Genomic DNA, 10,457 nt, shown 5'->3' on the forward strand with positions numbered 1-10,457 from the left:
AAAATATAAAAAATTTAAATAAAGTGATAAAATTTTAAGTATTTATAATGTATTTATATAATTATAATGTATTTATATATTTAGTAAATATTTTATTAAAAGAATTAAAAAAAAAATTATTAATGTAAAAATTAATAATCAAATATATATTTTTAAAATTATTATGAAATTCATTACAATATTTTTTTTATTTTATATCTTTTTTCTATTATCTATTATGCACATGATATTTATTATTCATTAACAATTTTGTTTTGTTGTCATAAAAAATTACAAAAAAAATTTTTAAACAAACAAAATTATTAAAATATTATACAAAAATGAAAAAATGCAGATATTAAAAAACTGAAATACAATCATAAGAAATATTGTATCCTAAAAATCAATCGATTGTCATCAAACTATATTTTAACAATAATATAATATAAAATTTAAGTTAAATAATAATACATTAATAAAAATTATTAATTTTAAAAGTTGAATAATTATATTTCTAAAATTATTCGAATATCAGGATATAATGTTTCTAATGACGATTTTTCAGTCTATGCAGGTTAAGATATCAAGCAAAAAAAAATATACTACATAGAAAAAAAATTTGCTAATTTACAATAGATTTATATTTTTTTTTATTATTAATATTAAATTAATTTAATGGTCAAATATGATATAAAAAATTAATATAGAAATAGTTCTATATTTAAATACGATAATACCAGTTTAACAATTTATTAATTGAGGTATATATATAGTAATATTTAAAAAATATTTATATTTGAAAACTTTTTTATAGAATAAATTCGTTATCACAGCAATAACCGATATTTGTTACAAGATTTTCTTATTGTAATAAGAAAGCATTACTATTTCTCAATTGTCATAATTAGTAGTTTATAATAGAGAATATATTAAATAAAATATTTTTGGTACTTGTTTGTTTTTTTAAATTTCAATTGTCATTTCTCCAAAAATGTAGGAGATATAAAAATTATAATTTAAAATCTTTAAAATTATTTGTTAAATAATACTTTCTCTTATAAAAATTATGTAACAAGAATTTCCATTCTCAAGTATTTACATTTCATTATAGTGTTGTTGATGTAACTGCACTGACACCATGCACTAATACTAGAGGTGGTAAGTCTGCTGATAATTCTGTTAATAATTGAAGGTATTGATGATATATAGTATTTTCATCCCATGTATTTGATACTGGGGGTGCAGGTAAATATATAAATATTGTAGCAGTTTGTGAAGAATGTTGTCTAATTAGTTGATTCACGCTAAAAAATAAAATTAATCAATTAGAAATATAAATTACTTGAAAAATTGTTAAATATCATTTAAACAGCAAATATATAAAATAATTTAAATAATATTTACCTCAAAATATAAGCACGTGAAATATTACTTAAGATATCACTACTTTCATTGCTTGATTCATATTGACTTTCTACAGCTGAATCAATGAGAGAATGACCTTTTAGCCCACGTACTTGCGTTCCCCAATTCGGAATCTTTTTAATAGATGCTGATATTCTCAGCATATTTAATAATTTTCTTATACGAAATTCGTTAGAAACCCGAGGAAATTCACTAATCGAATTTTGTGAATCTGATATATTTAAACTTGAGTTACTGTCTGAAACTTCACAATGAAATACCCTAAGATGTAAATTTTTCCATATAGGTACCATGTTGATAATACACGCAAGTTGCAACATAAATAATGAAGTTGTATCAAATGGATCTTGATCTGTTGGTTGAAAAAAATTCACAGGCCATACATCAATATATTTTAAAGATGAGTTTCTAAAAAATGAAATATAAGAAAATAATTTAATGATACAAATCAATAAAATATTTATATACTTACTTAGCTATTTGTAATTTATTTAAGGTATGAAAATTTCGACATAAACACAAATTTTTTTTCATTCTTAAAATATCTGAGCACATTCCTACATATTGTATTGGATCCAGATTTTTTTCTGCATTTGTATGCCTTAAAGGAAATGCAGTACTATTTGGTAAAGTTGAAACATTTTCAAACATATCAGTTGCATATTGTGAATTTTTGAAAAAATCTATCGGTATTTGTTCATCATAAAAACCAAGAACAATTGTATTTGGTTTCATTGCTCCCATTCCAGATATTCTAATTAAATGATGTAGTCCTTCACGTACAGTTTTTGTAACTGTTAATTCAACAAATGCTTTTACTTTCATATGATCAACTAAACTCAACCAATGTGGATATTCTTCTATGGTAGGATCAATATTCTGACCTAAAAATTCTCCAACTTTTACATGCCCTATTACATAAAGTCCTCCTTTTTTTAAATCATTTACAAAATCTATAAGTGGGCATGCTGAACGTGGAGATGCTACCATTAAGAGCATTTGTGGTCGCCAAAATTTTACATGATCTTTACGTGAATCTAACATTAGTAAGTACTTCCTGACTTGATGAAATATAAGTGCTTGAGAAATGCTTCCCCAAGGAGCGTTTTTACTTGGAGAAAATAAATGCAAAACAATAATTAAAATTAAACAAAGTATTATGCTACTAGAAGCATAAATACTATTTATAACAAACATCATTATTAATGTACCAAGAAGGCCAATTGTAGCCGTATGCCACGTAAAATAATTAAATGTCGGTCTGTAAAAATGTGTAATTGTTTCTATTCTTATTTTCAAAATTTACATATTCTAAAATACATAAAATGAAACATACCTAAAATTTGGAGCACTTGCAAGTTCAAGACCAAGACAAGCTAAATTAGTAGCTAAATAACTCAGCAAAAACAATACTGAATTAATCTGAGCAATAGTATTTAAAGAACCTATTAACAAAATTATTTGAACTAAACTCCATGAAGTTAAAACTGCAGCAATTGGATTTCCTTTCCATGTCCCTTGTATTATGAAATTTAAACCAGAACCTACAAATTAAATAGACAAAATAAATAAATATATAAGGAATTCATAAATTCATTAAAATTTATAATATTTACCAAAAACATTATCTTTTGCTAGAGCTTCCAAAACTCTACTTGATCCTATCAAATTACTTAAACCAGCACTAAATGTAGCTGTCAATATGCCAACTGCTACAAATGGTGGCCAAATATTAATTGGCATCATATACATAAAATCATTTTGCAATAAAAATCGACTTGTACTTGCAGCTGTAAGAAGAGAAAGAAGAATATAACATATAAATGTAAATAATACTGCTGACAAAGTTCCACGTGGAATGTTTCTGCCTGGATTTTTCAATTCACCTACAAATTTTTATTAAATATTAAAATTTAAAATATAAATAAAATAAAAATTATTTTATTTAATAATTTTATTTTAGAAATACCACTCATATTAGCTCCAGCCATTATACCAGTGACACCACTAAATAATACACCAAAAACACTTGCAAAATCAGTCATTGTTCCTTCACTTGAATAATCACGACTGTAATTTGAGTAAAGATTACTTATAAGAGTAGATGACAATAATCCTGTATATGTACCATTAACATGTTCTGTTGCATTCTGAACCAACATATTTGCATCTGGTATTGGTATCTATAATAAAAGATAATTCATATAAATATTTCTTACATCAATTAATAAGTTTTTCATCTTTTATAATTACCTCCATATACCCTTTTGCCAAAAAGCTTATGAAAACACTTATTAAACAAATACATACAACTGCCAAAATTGCAACACTAGTTTTTGCAAACATTGCAGCTCCTATTAAACATACTATTAAATTGGCAGTATTTAATATAGAACAATATAAAAATCTCCACCATCTACCATCTGGTATCAGTGCACTTTTACCAGCCAAATAACCAGAAGGACCAAAATTTTCTATTAAACCTTCTGCACATCCAGAAATACAAAGTGCACTGGACACAATATTAGCCATAAAAAATAATGTACCAATAGATCCACCAAATTCTGGTCCAAGTGTACGACTAATCATAACTGTATAATTAATAATAGGAAAAATATATATATAAAAACATATATAAAACATATATATTTATAATATTTTTTAAATAAAAGCTTACTTTAAAAAAGAAATATATAATAAAAATTGTACGAGTTATTAATATCTTAAAATATCTTAGTATCTTAAAATATTTTTTTAAAATAATGTATTAGTAATTTATATAATTTATAAGTCATAAACATAAAAATTAAACACATATCATAGTCTAATATAATTTGCATTAAAAATATAATATCAATTAATAATATCTTATTTTTACATATTACATTTTATGTATAATAAACTAACAATTATTAAAAATATAATAAAATTTAAATTTTAAGGATACAATAAGCACCTCCTCCCTCAACTGCACCATTTGTAGAAATTGCACATACAGATGCTACTGTAAATACTAAAATTCCATATGCAATTATGAATTGTATCAAAGTGACAAATAATCCAGCATTGCCCACAATATATCCTATAATTTAAGAAAGTTTATCTATGTAAAGAAAATTCATATAATTTACATAAAAAATAAATATTTTATTAATAAAATTATAGAAATAATTTAATAAAATATTTTGCATTATTTTAATAAAATTCATACCCATTCGTATAAAAATTAAGGCACTGAACATTGATAATGTAACAGGACTAAATACACCAGCAAATGTTCCCAAAGTACGACCACTATCTGCATTTAAACTACCAAATTCCACATATCCATCTCCTTCTGTATGCTGTACTTTTCCAAACTTAAAAAAATTACTTAATCTATGCAAAATACTTCTTCCATGAATTAAAGGAGCTTTTTCATTACTTATCTTGACATGTACAGGTTCATTATTTGTTGAACCTACTTCTGAAGCCATCATTTTTTTAATTTTCTAATAAATATATAAAAAGACATATAATAATAATCATGTACATATAATAATAATATTAGTAATTATTTTTTAATTTTTTAAAATTTTTAATAATAAATAAGGTTATAAAAAGTTAGAATGAAACAATGAAAATATTTTGAATATTAAACTTATTTAATGATTTACCTTAAAATTAAATTAATGTACTTAATTTTATTATTTACATAATAATATATAAAACTATTATTAAATCGAATACATATATAAAACTATCATTAGATATAGCATACAATCTAAGTCAGAAACTTATGTCATCTATTGAAATGTCAAATCGTAACTAACTATAAAATTTTAACTATAAAATAACTAACAATTATAATTCATAACAAAGATTATTAAACTGATATCAAAAGATACTGATTATTCTTTTTATCTATTGAAACATAGATTAAAAAATTATCTTTTTTATTCTGAATATTATAAAAATTTTATAAGGAGTTTTATAGGGAACTTTTATATTATTCACTCATGAAAGTTCTTGATTCATATTTGGTATTATTGATACACTGAATATTGTAATATGATTTTGTAATTGTAAAATATGTTTAACGTGTAAAATAAGTTTGAGTTTACTCAAAAAATCTTTGTACTTATATAACATAAAACAACGTGATATATATATATACACAAAATATTAAAGTAATGTGTAATTAATAGATATTAAACTTAGAGATTATTAAAAATTTCTTTTTCTAAAGAAATAAAAACATGTCTAATATTTAGAATATTACATTATATAGATTGAAATTTTATCTATTTAACATATTAGTAGGCAAATTTATGATTATAGCAATTCTTTACATGACTTCTCAATCATTACCGTGATTATTCGGAAGAATTATTTTTTAAAGAACATTTGAATGTAATCATAGAATATTAAAATGATTATATATGTAAAAAACTTGATTTTACCTTTGTCACGGTCAAATATGATAAATTTGACATCAGTTCGTCATATAAATGCAATGGTTAAAACAGATTCTGTAAAATCTTTATTTTATAAAGAATATGGAGAACCTGCAGATGTTTTACATGTTACAACACAACCTATTAATCAACCAGAAAATAATGAGGTAAATTAAGAAAATATATTTATTTGATATATATATATATATATATATATTCTAATAAAAATATTAATATTTTATAAAGGTTTCTGTAAAATGGTTATTAGCACCTGTTAATCCAGCAGACATAAACACAATACAAGGTAAATATCCAAGTAAACCACCTTTACCAGCTATTCCAGGAAATGAAGGAGTAGGTGAAGTAATAGCTATTGGATCCAATGTAAAACATTTAAATGTTGGTGATAGAGTTATACCAAATGGCACAAATTTAGGAACATGGAGAACATATGCAAATTATACTTCAGAAGAACTTATGAAAGTATATAATATATTTTTAAATATAAGATATTTATATTTTATTAAAATAATATAATAATTAATTCATGTTATATCAAAATTTTAGGTTCCAAAAGAAATTGGTACTATAGAAGCTAGTATGTTAAATGTAAATCCATGTACTGCATATAGAATGCTTAAAGATTTTGTAGAATTAAAACCTGGAGATACTATAATTCAAAATGGTGGAAATTCAGCTGTTGGACAAATGGTTATACAATTATGTAAAGTATGGAATTATAAATCTGTTAGTGTTGTACGAGATAGACCAAATATACAAGAATTAAAGGTATGGAGAAAATTAAAAATAAATTTTATTTATATAATGGATAATTTAATAAAAAGCTTTTATTAATCATTTAGAATCATTTATCAAGTTTGGGTGCTGATGAAATTCTTACTGAGAATGAAATAAGAAAAACTCAAATTTTTAAAAGTAAAAAATTGCCTTCACCAAAATTAGCTCTGAATTGTGTATGTGGACAAAATGCATTGGAAGTTTCAAGACATTTAGCACATGGAGGTATTATGATAACTTATGGTGGTATGTCTAGAGAACCTTTAACAGTTCCAATTTCTGCACTTATTTTTAAGGTATATTAATTAAAACATGTGAAATAATATATAATATATAATATATAATATTATTAATATTATATCATTAATATTTTTTAATAATTATTAAATAGGATATAACATTTAAAGGATTTTGGATGACAGCATGGACAAAAAAAAATATGGATTCTATAGAGCGTCAAAATATGTTTCGTGAATTAGGAGCATTATTTAAAAACAAAAAATTAAAAGCTCCACTTCATAAGTTAGTACCATTTCATCAGTATCAAGAAGCTGTTATAAATGCATTACATACAGATGGCCGAACTGGAGTAAAATATATCTTGGATATGACTAAACCATAAAGTAAATTTTTTTTCTAGATTGTAATTTAACAATTTTTTAATGATTGCATTTTTAATATACTTAGTATATTAAAAATTTTTATTTATTAAAGATGAATGTTAATATGTTTAATGCCAAAAATATTAACTTTATGATGTTTGCTATGATACATATTTTGTAATGAATTTTTAAATTAAATTAAATATATTTTTCATTAAAACTACGAAATAATTTCAAAATAATTCATTATAAATAGCAGATAATAAAATTAAATAAAGCTTAACTATATTTATAAAAAATGAACTATTGTTTTACGTAAAAAAAATATTTATTTGTGTGACAGAATTTTTATATATGCATAAATATAAAGAGAAAGTTCAAAAAAATTTATATGCATTGTATTAATTATACAATGTAATTGAAAAGTAGATTAAAATTATTCCGTTTTATCTAATAATTCCAACAAATTTGTATTATGTTTTATCTCTTCACAATCATTTTCGAAAAGATCTGCACGTATAATATCAAGTTTCGTTTTATAATCTTCATTGAGTTTTGTTTTTTCGAATTTTACAATTGCATTATTGTGATTATCTTTTAAAGAATCAAAATTTTCTTTTATGTTTGCACTATCATTATCTTCATTTGAAAGCAAATTCAAAGTAAAGGGTCGTTTATATGAAGTTTCTTCAGTTCCTAGTTGAACAGCTAACATACCAAGTTCTGCTTTTATACCACAGTCTTTTATATAATTTTGGTTTTCTTGTTCAGAAGTTAATTTCGATATATTATATGACATTGAATACCTATGTAATATTTTTTTTATATATTTCTGTCTTAAAATATTTTATACATACATATAATACTTACATATTTTTTCCAAGTATTGTACCGCGTTCTCCAAAAAGATTAAAAGAACCATTACAGTATGTTTCCAAATTTATATCACATAATTTAATATTATAAAAATTAGTTTTATTCTCTTCATATTTTTCATCATATTTGTGATGCATTGAATTAAAACTTCCATCATCATTTTGTAATCCAAGTCTAAGAAGAATAGATATCTTTACGCAATAATATTCTAATTCTTTTATACAATCATTCCTAGCATTCCAAACTTCTTCAAAAGTTAGAGTACTATAAAACTATAAAATCATTAGTAAATTATTTTAAAGATTAAACATGAATAATACATGAATACATTTAATTAATGAATAAAATATTTACATCAGTTACCATTTGATGTACCAATCCAACACATTGTTGAGCATTTAAATTGCTAACCATATCACGCATTGCATCTATGTGATTTAATGTTAATAATATAACTTCTACAGGACCAGTAGCTGCAATTAACTGATATTTAACCATCATAATCATTAAATCAAATAGTTTATCCATACTATTTTTATCAAGTTTCATTATTGATGATAATACAACAGATTCTAAAGTAGATCGTAAAAAAGATACTTTGGTCAAAGATTTTTGCTCAAATATAGAAGATAATGTTTTAGGATTAAGCAATGCTGCAGTTACATCATCTAACACTACAAATTAAACAAAAACATATTAAAAAATTAATCAATATGTAATGATATACAAAAAAAAACATAAATATCTGACATAAATTAGTAATACATTATATACTTCTTATAATATCTTATAATATTAAACTAGCCTTGTATAGTTTTATCAATACTTATTCTTTGTGCTTTCAATCTTTGTCGCAAAACATATAACATTTCGCCACCCATATTTAAATAAAGTATTGGTGTTGCATATGATGACATTTTTTTAATGTTTAACTTCTACTTTTAGAAACAAAGTACTTTTATAATTCTTATATACGTATGGGTTAATCTATCGATAGCGTTGTCTTAGCAACAAAAGTGTACATAAAATTATTCGACGTAATGTATTTAAATAAAATTCCGCGATATTTTATATTTCACAGATATAGACGATCATTTTTTCAAAAGCAAGCATACTACATTTCAAGTTTACTTGTTTTTTTTAACCAGTAAATTAAGAAATTATATATGTTATATTTTTAATTTTATAAACTTTATTTTGTAAAACACATTAATATTATAACTACAATAAGATAATAATTGCATACATTAACTAGAAAAATTTAAGTTATAATAATTAATAATTAATATAATAATAATAACAATAAACATTTAAATAATAATTTAAAATTTTTTTTTTGATTTAAACTTTTAATAATATAAGTCATTTAAAATGAAAGACATATGTTACGATTTTTATTTTTATTATATATAATTTGTTTCAAAACATATTTTAAGTTAAAAAAAAAAATATTTAACATCTGTATTTTACGCTGAACAGATATTAGGCAATTAATTATAATAGTCTTGTAACAATATTAAGTAACAATAATATTAATTATTTATAAAATAATATAAGTGGACGGTTATATGTAACAAAAAATATTATATTCCGCATTTTTATAAAATATCTTAAATCTAGGTTCAAAATTGGCTTAGTTACGTGGAACGGTTTAAATTGTAGAAAGAATTTAATAGCCACATTATTTAAATTCTCACACCGTTTACCCATTTGTAACATATATGAAGATTTCATTCCAAAAAAATATGCATAAATATTTATCAGTCTAATATTAATCTATATAGTATATATGTGCTATTGCACGATCTTCACATGTTTTGTTATTCATTATATTTTTTTTATATCATTTTGAATACAATTTTACTTACAATTTAATTAATATTAATTAAATTTTTAAATTGTATTGCATATATATTAATGCGCACAGAAATTCGACAATAGAAATAATAATAAAAATGAAAAAAATATCAGTACTTAAAATTTTTACACGAATTTAACGTTTTTTAAATATGAATGTACAGAAACATTTGTTAAAAAAACAAATGTAATCTTCAATGATACTCGAAAAATTACTAAAATTAATGCTCAAAAATTTGTAAATATTTTGTACAATCTACATGAAATTATATTACACTTTATCTCGTAAATTACTGCATATTATAAAAAATCCAATGACAGATATTAAATATAAGTAAAATATTTTACTTAACTTAAAGTTATTGAAGATTTTTTAAAAATATTTAATCTGACATAAATTCATCTTTGATTATATGCTTTATATACAAATTTTAAGTACATTATATCACGTTGTAATTTATAAAAACTCTTTGAAAATATGTAA

General features: G+C 22.5%; 3 protein-coding genes across 4 annotated transcripts; 1 reads left to right on the plus strand and 2 right to left on the minus strand.

Moving 5' to 3' along the window:
* Positions 1-710: 710 nt before the first annotated feature.
* On the minus strand, positions 711-5,258 carry LOC122711059 (solute carrier family 12 member 9). The gene is made up of 10 exons (XM_043929456.1): positions 5,061-5,258; positions 4,616-4,895; positions 4,352-4,486; positions 3,658-3,995; positions 3,374-3,587; positions 3,021-3,290; positions 2,741-2,948; positions 1,877-2,665; positions 1,384-1,812; positions 711-1,283 (listed from the first exon to the last, which is right to left on the minus strand). The coding sequence occupies exons 2-10, from the start codon at positions 4,881-4,883 to the stop codon at positions 1,085-1,087; spliced, it is 2,850 nt and encodes a 949-aa protein (XP_043785391.1). The 5' UTR covers positions 4,884-4,895; positions 5,061-5,258; the 3' UTR covers positions 711-1,084.
* Positions 5,259-5,591: 333 nt separating this feature from the next.
* LOC122711152 (enoyl-[acyl-carrier-protein] reductase, mitochondrial-like) lies at positions 5,592-7,463 on the plus strand. Its single transcript, XM_043929639.1, has 5 exons — positions 5,592-6,007; positions 6,087-6,323; positions 6,408-6,629; positions 6,704-6,934; positions 7,030-7,463. Exons 1-5 carry the CDS (start codon positions 5,816-5,818, stop codon positions 7,258-7,260), a joined length of 1,113 nt encoding a protein of 370 aa, XP_043785574.1. The 5' UTR covers positions 5,592-5,815; the 3' UTR covers positions 7,261-7,463.
* Positions 7,464-7,597: 134 nt separating this feature from the next.
* LOC122711182 (protein OSCP1) lies at positions 7,598-9,297 on the minus strand. 2 transcript variants are annotated; one of them, XM_043929698.1, is made up of 4 exons: positions 8,922-9,297; positions 8,471-8,790; positions 8,111-8,388; positions 7,598-8,046 (listed from the first exon to the last, which is right to left on the minus strand). In XM_043929698.1, exons 1-4 carry the CDS (start codon positions 9,031-9,033, stop codon positions 7,677-7,679), a joined length of 1,080 nt encoding a protein of 359 aa, XP_043785633.1. In that variant the 5' UTR covers positions 9,034-9,297; the 3' UTR covers positions 7,598-7,676. The 2 variants fall into 2 exon arrangements, with proteins under 2 accessions (XP_043785633.1, XP_043785634.1); XM_043929699.1 differs by having other exon boundaries at positions 8,891-9,048.
* Positions 9,298-10,457: the final 1,160 nt, after the last annotated feature.

The sequence above is a fragment of the Apis laboriosa genome, unplaced genomic scaffold (genome assembly GCF_014066325.1).
Source record: "Apis laboriosa isolate Shangri-la unplaced genomic scaffold, ASM1406632v1 scaffold16_cov148, whole genome shotgun sequence".
NCBI classification, from domain to species: domain Eukaryota; kingdom Metazoa; phylum Arthropoda; class Insecta; order Hymenoptera; family Apidae; genus Apis; species Apis laboriosa.

What these genes read in the sequence shown, in the direction of transcription:
- LOC122711059 (XM_043929456.1), bottom strand. Translation starts at nt 4,883, where the DNA reads ATGATGGCTTCAGAAGTAGGTTCAACAAATAATGAACCTGTACATGTC. An exon ending in AGCAAAAGATAATGTTTTTG is followed by an intron (nt 2,949 to 3,020) that starts GTAAATATTATA and finishes TTTAATTTGTAG; the next exon opens with GTTCTGGTTTAAATTTCATA. An exon ending in TCACGTGCTTATATTTTGAG is followed by an intron (nt 1,284 to 1,383) that starts GTAAATATTATT and finishes TTTATTTTTTAG; the next exon opens with CGTGAATCAACTAATTAGAC.
- LOC122711152 (XM_043929639.1), top strand. Translation starts at nt 5,816, where the DNA reads ATGATTATATATGTAAAAAACTTGATTTTACCTTTGTCACGGTCAAAT. An exon ending in ATCAACCAGAAAATAATGAG is followed by an intron (nt 6,008 to 6,086) that starts GTAAATTAAGAA and finishes TATTTTATAAAG; the next exon opens with GTTTCTGTAAAATGGTTATT. An exon ending in CAAATATACAAGAATTAAAG is followed by an intron (nt 6,630 to 6,703) that starts GTATGGAGAAAA and finishes TTAATCATTTAG; the next exon opens with AATCATTTATCAAGTTTGGG.
- LOC122711182 (XM_043929698.1), bottom strand. Translation starts at nt 9,033, where the DNA reads ATGTCATCATATGCAACACCAATACTTTATTTAAATATGGGTGGCGAA. An exon ending in TATTGATAAAACTATACAAG is followed by an intron (nt 8,791 to 8,921) that starts GCTAGTTTAATA and finishes TTTAATTTGTAG; the next exon opens with TGTTAGATGATGTAACTGCA. An exon ending in TACATCAAATGGTAACTGAT is followed by an intron (nt 8,389 to 8,470) that starts GTAAATATTTTA and finishes ATGATTTTATAG; the next exon opens with TTTTATAGTACTCTAACTTT.